Source organism: Dreissena polymorpha, chromosome 1 (assembly GCF_020536995.1).
Source record: "Dreissena polymorpha isolate Duluth1 chromosome 1, UMN_Dpol_1.0, whole genome shotgun sequence".
In the NCBI taxonomy this organism is placed as follows: Eukaryota; Metazoa; Mollusca; class Bivalvia; order Myida; family Dreissenidae; genus Dreissena; species Dreissena polymorpha.
In genome coordinates, this window is record NC_068355.1 from 7,329,907 (window position 1) to 7,346,910 (window position 17,004).

The 17,004-nt window shown below is 35.7% G+C and overlaps 1 protein-coding gene across 10 annotated transcripts in view; it reads right to left on the reverse strand.

The window, feature by feature from the left end:
• The window catches only part of LOC127869864 (unconventional myosin-XVIIIa-like), a 146,679-nt gene that overhangs the window by 53,023 nt on the left and 76,652 nt on the right, over positions 1 to 17,004 (reverse strand). For all 10 annotated transcript variants that reach the window (XM_052412557.1, XM_052412582.1, XM_052412544.1 and 7 more), the window contains 6 exons: positions 14,350 to 14,494; positions 10,791 to 10,953; positions 7,184 to 7,367; positions 6,341 to 6,545; positions 5,461 to 5,558; positions 720 to 785 (listed from right to left, as the gene is read on the reverse strand). In XM_052412557.1, coding sequence (XP_052268517.1) covers positions 720 to 785; positions 5,461 to 5,558; positions 6,341 to 6,545; positions 7,184 to 7,367; positions 10,791 to 10,953; positions 14,350 to 14,494 — 861 coding nt within the window. The remainder of the gene's footprint in view (positions 1 to 719; positions 786 to 5,460; positions 5,559 to 6,340; positions 6,546 to 7,183; positions 7,368 to 10,790; positions 10,954 to 14,349; positions 14,495 to 17,004) is intronic.

Here is a 17,004-nt window from a genome sequence, read left to right on the forward strand (position 1 = left end):
CGCCCGCATTCGCCAATCTAATAACAAGTTTTTTCCTTCGGAAAACCTGGTTAAAAACGCTACCAAAACAATATGGCGAGAAATTAAGATCATGGACAACAATTTATCATATCTTAACCTTTTTGTGAGTTTTTAAAACCAACAATATATAATCATAATGCACACGGTGCCTATACCACATGACTTTTTAATGCATGGATGCTTGCTTTGAAGTTTAATAACTGGCTATCGCTAGGGCATTGAACAGTAAAATATGTGTCGTGTTCTGAGAAAACTAGGCATAATGCATGTGCGTAAAGTGTCATCCCAGATTAGCCTGTGCAGTCTGCACAGGCTAATCAGGGACGACACTTTCCGCTTTTAAGACATTTTTCGTTTAAATGAAGTCTCTTCCTTGAAACTAAAAATACCATAAAAGCGGAAAGTGTCATCCCTGATTAGCCTGTGCGGATTGCACAGGCTAATCTGGGACAACACTTTACCCACATGCATTAAGACCAGTTTTCTCAGAATGCGGCTCAAATGATCATAGTTGCAGGCCCTGCTTCTGCTGAGCTATATAAGAACAGTTGTACTTTGTTTAAGAATTGTTTTACTTTTAAGAGTAAGAAACCATAAAATGTATTAAATTATCCATAGAACACCCTTTTTGCAAAAAAAGGTTTACAATCACTTCATACCACATCGTAAATGTACATAGCATGTCCACATGAACTCACCTTGCTCAGTCCAATCCTGTAGTTCAGTTTGTCAATATCCAGGTTCTCTATTATCTGGAGCACCGCCTGAAAACAGCACACACGTTACCATTAAAATATATTTTTAAAGTGCAAAAAAGTATGCAATCTTTAAAAGATATAAATTGTATTAGTATTTCCAGTCATCGCCATCCTCTATTCTATGTGCAACACATTTTTCTGCTATTTATATTTGTATTCCAAATGACTTTCAATTCTTTTTTCATCACTTGAAATAAGGGAAAAAATTCAATCATGCATGTAACAATAATGTATATTTAAGTATAGCTTGACCTCTGTATAGTTTTAACATGTAGGTGTCACAATAAAAAGACCATCCACACTTTAATGTGAACAGGTCATTTAAGTGCTAATTCATATTTCTTATGAACTTAGTAAAGACCTACCAAACGTTTTGGTGACAAAGTATTTTCCAATAACATTCAATTGCAAACACCAGTGACTGTCTTTCTCTGTCAAGAATTATCAACAACCACCACAATAAAACTATTTGGCACCTGTTTTAAGTATTATCTTTATTCTGACAATAAAGATCAAAAATACACAATTAGTCCCTAAAACTGCTTACCTAGCTTTGTAAGTGTGGTTTAGTTAAACAAGTGGTTTATAATTCTTTGCAGAGAATGATAGTTTGTTTGAATTGTAAGCAGGTTTTGTTTGTTGATTGGTATTTAAGTTGCAAATCAAACACCATCCCCTCTGTACCTGTCCTGATAATCCAGTGTTTAAACATTGCTTGCTGATTTTATCCCTCAAACATGCAGATTAGGTTGTCATTTGATAACATTCTGGTGAACATCGAATAAAAGGATGTCAATAAGTTATTGTCAGTTTTTGTTTCAAGAATGTTTAATAATGCAGATTAAAAAGATAGTAAACTCAAAAGAGTACACATACATGTACAATACAGGAATTGTATAGGATTTTCAGATGAACTAAAATGGTGATAAATGCATACTCATTGTGTTACTTATGCATTTATAAACATATATATAATTTTGCAAAAAATTAAGACTTTCTGGAGACTTCTTAGTCTTAATGTTGAAGTCTATATCATATATTATCCATTTCCATACTAAATAGTACCTCAAACAAACACATTCTCTATGTGTTTGGATGTTCCCTGAGTGCTCTGATTTTTGGCTAAAATCATCATTTTTGGAGATTATATTTTCGGACATCAAGCATGCACATTTGCTAAAAATTAATTGCTCTGAAAAATTGGTATTTATGCATGTCACGTGTGTCATTATAGTCTGGTGATTGTCATTAACATTGCATAATCCCTATATACCATTAATCACATATATATTAATATTGTAAATTGAACAAGGCTTGTCAAGCAATATGGTCCCCTACCTGCTCCACCATTGTCAAAAATTCCACCATTTTCAGATTTTTTTAATTTTTTTTGGTTGCCATAGCAACCACAATTTTTGAAGTAGGAATAAAATGAAATGACATGCATAATGTCCATATTGCCATATATCCATGTTGCAAGTTCTAAAACATTTACAAATAATGGTATCAGTTTATGGACCAATCTTCCACAAAACATCAGGGATGTATCTAAACCTAATCATTTCAAGGGTGCCATCAAAAAACACTTTTTACAGTCTTTATAGATTTGTATAGTATAATTTTTTTTATGTATTTTATGTTCTTTTAAAAACTGTAATGCATTTTTAAGTCTTATGATCATTATGATGCGATGATCTCATATTTATTTATTTTTTTATTTTCAAACTCTTAGTGTGCTACAAAGTGTGTTTATTAACTACATATGCAGTGTGATACTTTCTTAAGCAATTTCTGTGATGTGTACATGTGATAATATTTGTCATTACTTAATCAGTAATATACTTGATATATTAAACAGTACATATTTGATACATATAAATTATTAAATATTTAATACATGACTGTTTCATGGTCACTGCCACCAATATCAAGGACCACAATGGAAATAAGTGAAAATCATTTTTCTCTTTTTTTGTGTTTTCCTTGGTATTGTGTGTGAATTCCATGGTTTACTATGTATATTGCTGTGATAATATATTTCATGCTGTCTGCATTATGTAGTAACTATGTTATGTTCATATTTTTACCAAATAAAATCAATCAATCAATCAATCAAGTTTCATGAAAAAATATTTAGAACTTTTAAAGTTATCGCAGGATCCAGAAAAGTGTGACGGACAGACAGACAGACAGACTGACTGACTGACTGACTGACTGACTGACTGACTGACTGACTGACTGACTGACTGACTGACTGACTGACTGACTGACTGACTGACTGACTGACTGACTGACTGACTGACTGACTGACACACAGAGCGCAAACCATAAGTCCCCTCTGGTGAAACCGGTAGGGGACAATAACAGTATGATGTCAATTAGTGCCAATTATTATAATTGTATGCAGCTAGTGTTTAAAATGCAGTGGTATGCAAATATTTTTTTCATTATTTAAAATAACAGCATCTCAAAAATCACAACAATAAAACAGTTTGAAAATTTTCACGAATATTGAAGATGACAAAGATAGCAATACAAGATCCAATAACAAAATCATTATTTGCATTTTCGATTTCATTAAAAGTTATAAAGATTCATGGCATATGAATTGCAACTAGGGTCAATTTTCTGTGAAACAAACAAATACGTAAGAACTTATTTTATATTGCTTAAGTGTAAAGTTAAAAAATACCATTTGGCAAACAACATCATATATCTGACATTGCATGTCAATACATTTGTCATTGTTTCTATGCATTGTATGGTACCTGTAATATGGAAATATTTTTGTGAATGTAATTTTTCAAACACAAACATTTTTTAAAGTGTCTATAAAATTTGAGCAATAATGGTATATATGTAAAAAAAAATAATTACATGGTAACCTTGCTTCTGAGACACCCAGACTTATTTTTGCCTCAGCACAGATTGATGAAAAACTGTCCATGGGTAAAGGAAATATTCCTTTATTAGATTAGGCTAAAAAAAATCAGATTTTCAGGGTTAAAAGGGATGCTTTCTACCATTAAGGCTAACACCTAAAATGAAACAGTATTGTTTCAATAACTGAAATATCATAAAAATACCCAAAATTCCATCCATTTATACTAAATATTAACACTTACTTTTACACAATAAACTCTCAGGTTGAGACTGTTTACACTTCATGCAAACTACACAACATACACAAAATACTATTTATACTTAATAGTAGCAGTCAGCCCCTATTCATTCATCACCAATTAGGTATGTAAATGGGACCCTGGGGGTATATACTGCCCTTTGCCATTATTTAGTTGTCAACCCTTATATGAACCATTACAAATAACTGCATTACATTTCGTTTAAGGCAATTTTTCAATTGTAGAAGCACACACACACATTTTTTTAATAGACAACTCATTTTATTTTTTAATGTGTACTTAATAAAGTTAAAATTATTTTTTTTAATTTTAAATACTATTTTTATCACCAATAACTTTGGCTGATATAGTGATGTAAATATTACAATAGAGTTAATGAACAGATTTTGACAAATATTGAGTGACTAAACTTTTACAAGGGTTAATTATGTTCAGGCAATTGAATGGAGCCTAATTAGTTTACTTAAGAGATCAATTTATTATCTGTTTTGCATTTATTCAGCAAACGTGTTACACAAGAATACTTCAAAAATCAATTAAAAAGAACCAACTCTAGACAAATTCTGTCAAAATACAACTGCCAGATACAAGGACAGGTAATGCAGGTAGTGGCAAGCATTACTTGAATAAAGATGATGAACTTATTGTTTTCAAAAAATATATTATTATATATATAATTTATATATAATAAACAAACATTTGCAACAACATTTTATTCTGAAAATATGTTATCAAGCTACTTTGAGAAAGACTTCTACAGTATTAAGCCTAAAGCATTATGCACCATCAACCCTACAGATTAACAAGGGATGTCACGTGACTGTTATACACAATTAAAAACAACAAATGAGCCGGACTTTGGGAAAACCACGCCTAATGCATATGCATGAACTATCATCCCAGATAAGAAAATACTTCCTTTGAACGAAAAATTCCATAACAGCGAAAATTTCTTCATTGATTAGCATGTGTTTACTGGGCTATACTAATTGCACATGGAATAAGCCTGGCAATTGAGGCAGCAATATAAATGTCAAACAATACAAAAGATCACACACCATCTCACAATCTTTTACAAAACTAGCCTTTTGTACGTTTAAATGAATGGGCAGATCAAGAAATCATGAACTCAGTTGATCAGAAATGCATTTATATTTAAGAAGCTTATACCAGGGCACGGTAGCACCATCCTTTTGATATATTTCAAATCCTAGGACAAGCTTCCTTGGACAACCAGAAGAAAACTTTGTTTGTCTATCGTTAAATGACATAAAATGCACATTAATATGACCTCGATCTGGGAAAATGGGGCTTAATGCACGAGAGTAAAGCCTCCTCCCAGTTTAGCCTCGGAAGGCTATTCAGAGACTAAACTTTCCACTTGGAGTGGCTTTCTTCAAATGAAAAATTTCATGAAAACAGGAAGTGTTGTCCCCGATTAGCCTGTGGGCACTGAGCAGGCTTATCTTGAATGACTTTACGTTCCTGCATCAGGCCCAGTTGTCCTACAGTGCAGCCTATATGCTGCATACACGTACCGTTTTCTCTGGCATGTCCTTGGTTGGCTGCACATGGGGCGGCACCAGGCCCTCAAACTTCTGAACAAACTCTCCAAACAGCATGTGGTCAGGGAAACCTGTACAGGTGCGGTTAGAAATGTTATACGTGTAGAAAATCAACGCTTCTACAACAATATTTCAACATTAAATACATCTAATTTTACTCTTAGGTTAATAATTGATCACGTTCTTATGTGTTGCATACAGACCATTACATTTTGTCATGATAATGTTGCTTGAGCAACAAGCTATTCAATACTTACTATAAATTTAGGAACATGTGATACAATATCAATTATCACAAAAATAATCGTATTTATAGAATTTCTGAGTAATGCTAAAATATATCAAACGGTCATCAACAGATTTTGATAAATCCCGAAGTGCATCATCAATCAAAATTGGGCTTAACAATGTATGTAAAGTCTTGTCCCAGTTTAGCCTGTGTAGTTCACACAGGCTGATCAGGAACAACACTGTCTGCTGTTACTGTATTTTGGGTTTAAAGGATGTCTTTTCTGAGAGAAAATCCAGTGAAGGCAGAAAAGCAACACTAAACTCACGCGCATTAACCCTTTCAGTGCGGGAACCGAATTTTAAAGGCCTTTGCAAACAGTTTGGATCCAGATGAGACGCCACAGAACATGGCGTCTCATCAGGATTCAAACGGTTTGCACTGTTTGATATTCTGATAGTATTCTTTGAAAAAAAAAATCGAACAAAATGCTAATTTTAGAAATTCAGAAGACGACATTTAAGCAGACGACAAATTTCCCAGCATGCAAAGGGTTAAGCCCAGCTTTCCCAGATTAATACTCCATGGAACAAACTCTCAGCATCCCAACAACAGCGCCCATACCTTGTCTATGTATTCTGATTGACTCCAGAATCTCGCTACCCCTAAACTGTCCCCTCACCAGGGGCACATTGATGAGGATGTCATCTGGGCGCTCTGGGGTCATGTCTGCTGCACTGCGCAGCTCGCACAGGCCTGAGTTGGCTTGCGGAAGCAGGCAGTGAATGAAGTGACACTTGGTCTTACGAACTGTTTCAATGATGGTGTCCTAGAAAGAAAATAACAAAGTTCCAACTTAACTGTACACTTTCTTTTGATATTTTGCAAAACTTTGTCAAATAACACTGAATGATTTATTCAAAGAATGTATAGCTATTTTTGCAACCCTTGAAATTTGAAATTAAAGAAGAAATAAACTGGTGCCATCAATGTTTTAAACAGTTCAAACTACTATCATGTCTACCATGTGTGTAACATGCTTGCAATTAAGGACTTTTTAACTATAAATTTAATCCTAAACGTTTGTTGTTGTTTTTTTACACATGTATTCATTATCATATATAACACTATATACATAAACAATTAAGAAGAAAAATGGAACATTTTCTGTTCTAAGAAGTTTTTTCCAAGAGTGATACATCCAGCCGACTCTCCATGTCCAAGGGAAACAACTGCAGTCTACTCACCATTAAAAGACATTGCCGTTGCAAAGTGGATATGGTGTCTGCCTAGCGATCAGGAGGTCACAAGTTTGATTCCTGGCAGTGGGAGCCTTCTTTAGATCTCCGCCAAATACACCAAGTACTGGTTCCAGTCCCAGGAAACAGACTCGAGAGCATTTTAAATAAGCCATAGGCTTTTAATGCAATCAAGCTCAAATAAATAGGTTACAACTTAACTACTCACCACTTGAAACTTGACTTGCAGACACATTGACCTCTTTTTGAGCCCTGCGGTTCCGGACATGAATGTGCGCCTCATGCTTCCCACACGCCTGAGGGTGTTGGAGCCTTCCATACCCACAATGGAGCCACTGACCAGCCCTCCCACAGGGGCCTTCACATTGTTGAACAAGTCTTTTATGTTAGACCTATAGAAGATATTTGGTGTACAATTGAACATCTCTATTTCCAACACCACTTATTAACTCATTTAGTGCTGGAACCAAATTTTAAAGGCCTTTGCAAACAGTTTGGATCCAGATGAGATGTGGCGTCTCATCAGGATCCAAACTGTTTGCTATTCTGATGGTATTCTTTGAAAAACAAGGGCTGTTTGTAAAACATGCATGCCCCCCATATGGGCTCTCCGTTGTAGTGACAGCCATTGTGTGAATATGTTTTTTGTCACTGTATGTCAATGACCTGTGAAATGTATCCAATTAATAGTGCAAAAACCAATCAGGACCTATACTAATCAATTATATCCATTATATGATTGAGTCTTTGATTTTTTGGATTCCTTTCACACATTTTGACTTATTTGACAATATGTGAAACGTGCACACAATTTGTAATGTTTTATTTATTAATGGTAATGAAACATGTTATTTATAGCAGTTAACTCCCCTAGTCAATGACCACCATAGATAGCAATGCAATCTGATTAAAAATAGCCAGGGCTAGTGTTGTGTATTGGGCAAATGTATACTAGTGCAACTTGACCACATGACCAGTATCATGTGTTTACCACACACAGAAGTCAGTTATGCAATAGACCATTAATTCCACTCCCAACTTTGGCCACTTGCCAAGATACTGACCAGTATCAGATGGGGTTGTGAAACTGTGTTTACAGTGAACACCAGTCCATGTAATACTGGCCTACCACTTGTACTAGTTGATTTGGAGTTAATACAGTAATGCATGTACAAATGAGACACTAAGCTCAAAAGTTAATTATATGTGCGCTCTGAAAACTAACCAGAGGAGTGGGTTGAAATTTACAATCTTTACTTGGCATTTGAGGAAATCTGAACTCTCAGGGTTTGGATAGAACATCCCCAAATTAACTTTTCTTTACACTGTTGTTATTTTTGTTCAATACACAAATATTAACCTAACTTTACAAATCCTGTACAGTAAAGGAAACTAAATCTAAGTTGATATTTTAATATGCTTGATCCTATTTATGTATTAACATTGTTTTATACATACAAACTGTGTTGCTGTTTTTCAATTAACAAGCAGATTAAAAATCAATTATATTTTTATGTATAATTTGAATTGACAAAATTAAATGCAAGTTGCGTAGCAAGAATTACATGTTTGATTTATTGTCAGTGAATCGTGACATTTTCTCAATGTTTCAGACCACCAGTTTGTCAAAGTTATCAACCTCTTGGATGGCCAAGCTAAATAGAATTGACCCAGCAAATCACAACTGTCCTGTTGCCATATAATATTACATATCATATTACATTGGTTTTTTAAATGTTGAATTCTCACGTCATTTCCATAAACATAGTATTTACTGGCACAGAAACAAAGGCTTATACATCATTATGAATGAACATGTGTCAAAAATTCAATTTGTAAGTCTCTTTACTGGACAGTGTGAAAACAGAATAAACTAGTGACCTGAAAATCAATAGGGGTCATCTGCGAGTCACAATCAATGTACCTATGAAGTGTCATGATCCTAGGCAAAAGCGTTCTTGAGTTGTCATCCGAAAATCATTTTACTATTTCGGGTCACCGTGACCTTGACCTTTGACCTTGTGACCTCAAAATCAATAGGGGTCATCTGCGAGTCATGATCAATCTACCGATGAAGTTTCATGATCCTAGGCATATGTATTCTTGAGTTATCATCCGAAAACCATTTTATTATTTCGGGTCACCGTGACCTTGACCTTTGACCTAGTGACCTCAAAATCAATCGGGGTCATCTGCAAGTCTTGATCAATCTACCCATGAAGTTTCATGATCCTAGGCGTATGCATTCTTGAGTTATCATCCGGAAACCATTGAACTATTTCGGGTCACCGTGACCTTGACCTTTGACCTAGTGACCTCAAAATCAATAGGGGTCATCTGCAAGTCATGATCAATCTACCCATGAAGTTTCATGATCCTAGGCATATGCATTCTTGAGTTATCATCCGGAAACCATTTTACTATTTCGGGTCACCGTGACCTTGACCTTTGACCTAGTGACCTCAAAGTCAATAGGGGTCATCTGCAAATCATGATCAATCTACCCATGAAGTTTCATGATCCTAGGCGTATGCGTTCTTGAGTTATAATCCGGAAACCAATTTACTATTTCGGGTCACCGTGACCTTGACCTTTGACCTAGTGACCTCAAAATCAATAGGGGTCATCTGCGAGTCATGATCAATCTACCTATGAAGTTTCATGATCCTAGGCGTATGCGTTCTTGAGTTATCATCCGGAAACCACCTGGTGGACGGACCGACCGACCGACCGACATGAGCAAAGCAATATACCCCCTCTTCTTCGAAGGGGGGCATAAAAATTGAAGAAAAATGCTACTTTTAGAAATTCTGCAGACGACAAATTTCCCAGCATGCAAAGGGTTAAAATAAATGGACCTTTTTTAGGGGGTTGTGTGCAGTCTTAATTTTTTCTATTCTTTATACATTTAAAATTTCATTTATAAATTTCATAGCCTAATTTGTTGCAGTTTTTATTCTTTATTATTTATACCATGGAAATATCATTTATTAGTCTGTATTAATTTGAAATGCCTTTTTCAAATTTCTTCCGCCATCTAAAATGCTAGTCCCAACTTCATCTATCAAACTTAATCATCAGTTTGTAATTTGCGCGTCAGATAAAAAATGTTATATTTCCTTACAAAAACAGAGAGAATCAGATCTGAACACAGCATATTTTTGGGCTTTAATAAGTGAATATAAATACAAAAGAGTTGAAAGCTATTGTGAACTTTCAAATTCATCACAAAGTGAAACTAAGTCATCTGAATATGGATTATTCACACCTGTCACCATATTAAGAGTTGCGTTCTGAGAAAACTGGGCATACTGCATGTGCGTAAAGTGTCGTTCCAGATTAGCATGTGCAGTCTGCACAGGCTTATCAGGGACGACACTTCCCGCCTAAATTGGATTTTTGCTAAGAAGAGACTTCATTTAAATGAAAAATGTCATAAAAGGGGAAAGTGTCGTCCATGATAAGCCTGTGCAGACTGCACAGGCTAATCTGGGACGACACTTTACGCAAATGCATTATGCCCAGTTTTCTCAGAACACGACTCTTATGTACATATAGAGAGCTATGAAGGCAAAAAGTAACAAGGCATATGAGACTCGCGCTGGTTACACTGGGCTTAATACATGTTTGAAGTGTCATCCCTGACTAGCCTGTGCGGTCCACACAGGCTTATCCGGGACGAAACTTTCTGCTCATATGACACATTTTGTCTCAGGAGGTCTGATCTAAACCAAAAATCAAGTTAAGGCAGAACGTTTACGTAAATGCATTAAGTTTTTCCACAACAAGGCTCCAATAAAACCCCGATGCCATACTTCTTTGAGTCCTGGAGCACCTGGGTGGCCACCTTGGTGATGGGGTTCTCCCTGCACACCTTCAGCCAGCCACTGGCATTGTACTGCACAGGGTTGGTGCCCTGGAAGTGGTTCAAGATGAATGTGTTGCCAAGCGATGATGCCTTGCGTAGTAAACTGTCACCTGTGATAATAGACATTTACAATAATTAACATCTTAAAAGGTCAACAGCATTCTTAAATTCACTACACAAGTAAAGTGCTATGTCTATTAGTTCTGCTTTAAAAGTTAAGATCTGCTTATATCTAAAAATAGATTATTCAAAGATTTTATGGCAAAAATGTATTTGCCTGCAGCCTCATTTTAAAATCCTTGCGAATAATATGTTTTTATGTTTCTGGTTCTACTATGTTTAACATGGGAAACAGCTGGTACACATTAAATGTTACAATTTCTTGGCCTTGTATGTTTTCATTATACAAACCTCTGAAAAAACATAAAATTTCAAAAGATGCCATAGTTTGGATTATACAAACCAGTAAAAAACATAACATTTGAAACAATGTGAGGAAGATATAACATAAGTTGCCATTATAGGATGCAGGATCAACAGGGTTCACAGAAGATATAACATAAGTTGCCATCTCAGGATGCAGGATCAACAGGGTTCACAGAAGATATAACATAAGTTGCCATCTCAGGAGGCAGGATCAACAGGGTTCACAGAAGATATAACATAAGTTGCCATCTCAGGATGCAGGATCAACAGGGTTCACAGAAGATATAACATAAGTTGCCATCTCAGGATGCAGGATCAACAGGGTTCACAGAAGATATAACATAAGTTGCCATCTCAGGAGGCAGGATCAACAGGGTTCACAGAAGATATAACATAAGTTGCCATCTCAGGATGCAGGATCAACAGGGTTCACAGAAGATATAACATAAGTTGCCATCTCAGGATGCAGGATCAACAGGGTTCACAGAAGATATAACATAAGTTGCCATCTCAGGAGGCAGGATCAACAGGGTTCACAGAAGATATAACATAAGTTGCCATCTCAGGAGGCAGGATCAACAGGGATCACAGAAGATATAACATAAGTTGCCATCTCAGGAGGCAGGATCAAAAGGGTTCACAGCAGCTTACACACAGGTTGGACGGAATGAAAACACACTGTAAAGAACTTAATTTTTGCAAGTATCTTAAGCAGGAATCATATTTTCCCTCAACATCAATCGGTCTGGATATAAATGGTGAAAGAATATCCGAAAATTTATGTCCAAAATCATGACAAATTACGTCAAAATATAAACCATTGATTTTGCCATTCATGAAGGTGGTATAATAAATGTACAAGTAAAATTCCCTTAGACATTTAAAAAAAAAGACCATTCGAGTTTTCTCAACTGATTTTATCATTTTCCATTTCATTGTTGTTTCGTGTGCTGTTTTATCAGACTTTTTTTTCCTCGTTGTCAATTTTATTAATCAGTGTAAGTCTATACCGATGTTTTAAATCGTTGTCGACTTGATAATAGCTTACAAACATGCACTGAACCAAACAAATGTCTGTGCGTAGGTTGGCTACTGACAATAATAAACCAAATAATTAAGAAAATATTTGTGTACGTTATAGTTTGTCATACATGCCATAATTTTTCAGACCAATTCCGGGACATTGAGTTAAATTGTCCGGGACTTTTGCCGATTTTCCGGGACATGTATAAAATGTAGCGATATTTATAGACATATGCATTTTTTGTACGTTTTTTTTTTTTCGCATCGTTAATTGCAAAAGTTCGAAAGCCTATCTGAAATACACTTGATCTATTAACATCAAATTAAACATTACTACTTCCGTTACTAGATACAAGCCACGTGTTTTCAGTGTAAGCGTTCTAAACATAGATGGTGACGTCACTGCGTTATTGTAATTAACACCGGTGTGTAACGCGTAGTTGTTGATACGCCTTTATTCAAGACAATAATAAACCTAGTGAGGATGACGTTTTTATATGCTTACTTTTTTACTCAACTTCTTTGTCGGTTAAACGTGCAAACATAAACTGCTTTTAATTTTTTACTCAGCGATGTTGGACTTCAGATGTGTGAACAAATATCCTTTGCCCTTACGCAGCGGGAAACAATGACGTAGTAGATTAAAGTCAATTAACAACCACATTAAACAATGCCGCCTTTTCGGTTTGACTGCGAACGTGAGACAATCAATATGATAGCAGGACCCCTGTTAATTGATCGATTTTGACACGTAGCGTAGTCTGCCTATTCGGGTAGGCATTGTCACGGAGACGCTGCAGATATACACAGATTCGAGGTGCAGTTAAGCCTAAGATAAGGTACATGTATATATGGATTTTGTAAATTCCGGGACATTTGACAGATTTCATTTCCGGGACTGTCCCGACAATCCGGGACGTATGGCATGTATGAGTTTGTTGTCAAATAACAAACGGCCGAAGTTAATATGCGTAGGGATTAAATCACGAGAGCTAAGCATTTGAAACCACGCATCTAATTTTCCGCTCGTGAGTTATTCAACAACAAACTATAAAGTTCACGAATTATTTCGATTCTAACACGGTTTTACTAAATATTTATACAATTGATATTATTTTTCTTGTGTACTATTTTATGTGAAGTTCCGCCCATAAAAATAACTTTCGTCTGTTCTGTCGATCAGATCCTCGACTTTCATTCAATAATTATATAACCGGATTATTACACTGGTGGAAAATGTATCGGCATGTTTTGTTTAGTTACAGCGCGTGCTTTCAGACGCGTCTTTTCGGATGCGACTTTTATCCGCTGTTCACAAGTTTTTTATTCTTAGTCTGACGTGCAATAAACCGGTCATGACCGGTTAAGAGACTGCAGCGATTGGTTTATCCACTGACTCTAGATGAGGTCAATATACGCTCCGTAGTTTATCACACCTAATCGAGACAAGAATGTCATTAGGGTGTGTTAGCATGTACACTGTGTAATCGATTTCATGACATGGGAATTTTAGCAAACAAAATTGGACCGACTGTTTGGGATTTTCAATCGGTCTTTCATGACCCCAATCGGTCTAGGACCGACAAAACCGAAAAAATATGATCCCTGATCTTAAGTAATTGAAATATGTTTGCAAAAATATTCAGTGCAAAAAAGACAGTTTTTCAGGCAGTTTGTATACAATATTGAATACGTCTGAAATCGGTGCCAAAATTTCACGTTGAGCGCAGCATAATCGTGTAAATGAATGGCTGTAAACATAGAATTTTGGCTAAGAACACACATTTATTAAATAAAGTTATAATGATGTTTTTCATAATGCCATAAGCCGCATAAAAAACTGTCTTTTATGCACCAGTTGAAATTCTTCAGAAAATTGTTCTCAAGTTATTTGAAAACAAAAAGCACCACTTCCCAGTGTGTTAACATCCATTAACATCCATTTGTAAACCCCGTATGATCCTGCACCCTTACCTTGGACCATATGTGCTTGTTTCTATAATGTCAGAAAATGTTTTCAAACAAAAAACAAGCAATGCCACAAACACAAAGCTTACGTTTGACTTTCTGTTCGCCATGGTAACTAAAGAATCTGTCCATGAAGGAGTCCTCAGTTGCACCAGGGAATATTGCCTCCTCATCCAGTATCCATAGCAAACCTTTCTTTTCTGCCTCTCGCACTTCAGGGTTTGAAGTTCGCACCTACAGGGACACAATAATGGTATTTAACCTTTTATTGTTCAATTCTGCTCTATTTAAAATACATCTGGTGGTTTTTATAAGACCAGAAGTAATGTAAGAATGTACAACAACAAAATCTTGTTTACCTTGTTGTTGTTTTTTTTAATGGATTAAATAACGTAATTTATACCAGAAGTATCCAAACTTACATTACTGATTTTTACTACAAACAGCAAAGTCACATTTGTTCAAAACCTCTGACTGGACTTACTTGTCATAAATGGACTGGATTCAAATGTGATAATACTACTGATGTGCACCTTGTCCTTATATGGACTAGACTCAAATGGCAAATAACAATTGTTGCCCATCTAGGCCTTATATGGACTGGACTCAAATGGCAAATAACAATTGTTGCCCATCTAGGCCTTACATGGACTGGACTCAAATGACATCTATTTGTGTCTATCTATCATATGTTTAATAGTCATTTCTCAAGTTTTTAAAGCAAATCTCAGTAATTCCAAGTAAACTTATATCCATTTAAAAATTATTAAATATGATACTTTATAAGAAGTAGTTTTTTGTTCAATGATACATTTTCTTGAAATTAGACAAGGTAACGTATGGACAAATTTGTGCCATTCATTTCCAAAGATGATTTGTCAGCAAAAATACAAGCCTTGCCCTGTGAGAAGGCAGACTACACAGGCTAATAGGAGCCTCTCTATGAAAAGGCAAACTACACGGGCTAATCTGGGACGACATGTTGCTCTCATGCATTAAACCCCTTTTTCACAAAGTATGGCTCACATGAATGATGCACAAAGCTGAGAAACAAACTTGTGACATAAATTTATAGAAACACATTAATTTAACAAAATATCATGAATCTCATGTTTATTAATACAAACTATTACAACACAACCTTGTAAGTGCTAAATCTATAGAGGAATTTCTTGAAAAGCCCATTTGTATATGTTTGTTTGGTTAAACTAAGCAGACTTTAAAAGATATATATATATGTAGCCATTAGCAAAACTGGTGTGACAGCATACTAAACTCTGCATTTAACACATTACAAGTATTCACCAACAATTAAATTAATGAACACACGTCTGTATGAAGCACCAAGTGTAGTACACCTTGCCCAATGGATGCTAACTATCTACGATTTGTGCTGCACTAACTACCCCAGCGTGTTATGCACATTTCAAACAAACAAGGCAACTGTCACCCTTATGAAACAAGATTCATATTTGTTCAGTGTATCATTTTTTCTTAAGTGCACTTATTGCAGAAATTGTACACATGGATAAACTATTGACTGTGCACCAAAGCACGGTAAATCTCCCAAACATTTGTTCAAGGAGCACATAAATCATAAAGGACATTATGGTAATTGTTGCTAATTTTACTCCATTCACTGGAGCGCAACTTATAGTCCCAAACTTAACCCATTTATGCCTAGCGTCTAGAAAAAAGGCCTTGGAAAACAGCGTAGACCCAGATGGGACTGCCGCATGATGCGGCATCTCATCAGGGTCTGCGCTGTTTGCTTAAAGGAATTTCTGTAAGAAATATTCTTAATATAGAAATAAATATACTAGACATCCCTAATTTTGGAAATAAATTGATCCAATTTAGAAGGATGGGAGAGTCCACTAGGCATAAATGGGTTAAGGTTTCATTACACCTGGGATCTACATTTTAATTGTTTTGACATGGAACATCAAGAATTGTACGCTTAACACCAAAAGCAAAGTAAGACTAGGAAGTTAAAATCTTTAGTTTAATTGTACAGTATATTGATGCTTTATAGATGTATGATTGTTGAACTGCACAAACCATATGCAAGTCTTAGGTAATGATAAAGACCTCTTCATTTGTCTGAAACATGATTCTTAAACAAGGCCTCACAATGGAAAAGGTTTGTTAATCATCCGGAATAAGAAAGCTATTATTGAAGTTTTTAATGATCCTTTTTTAATAATTAAGAAGCTGATCTCATCTGCTATAAGCCATAAATCCATTTAATTATCAAGTTTTTTTTAAAGGGTCTCAAAACATTTGTTTAGCATTGGCTCTTGTACACCTGAAAACCACAGCAAGCAACACTGACCTTGACCCCAGTGCTAAATATACCTCAAGGTCAAGGTCACCAAAGTGGTGTCCAGAGTGACCACCCTGGCGACCTGTGGGTGATGTGGGAGACGTGGGACATAAGTGCTGATAAGACTTCAAGGTCGAGGTCACTTTCACTGGGATTTTGGACAAAAATGATGTGCTAGCACTTCGGTGGTATTCAATTTCTTTTGTTTTTATGTGTCCATTAGTTGTGAAATGCTCGTGACTATGACCATGAGAATAGTCTTTTGACTCATGGAAACTTGATGGTCGTGGATGGGAAAGCTAAAAATACCAGTGGATACACTGAATAAAATTCTGGAAACAATAATACAATCAAGACATGCACAAGCATTTTCAATGATTAAGGAAATGCTCAAAGGCGCTCAAATGAGGCTGGCAGG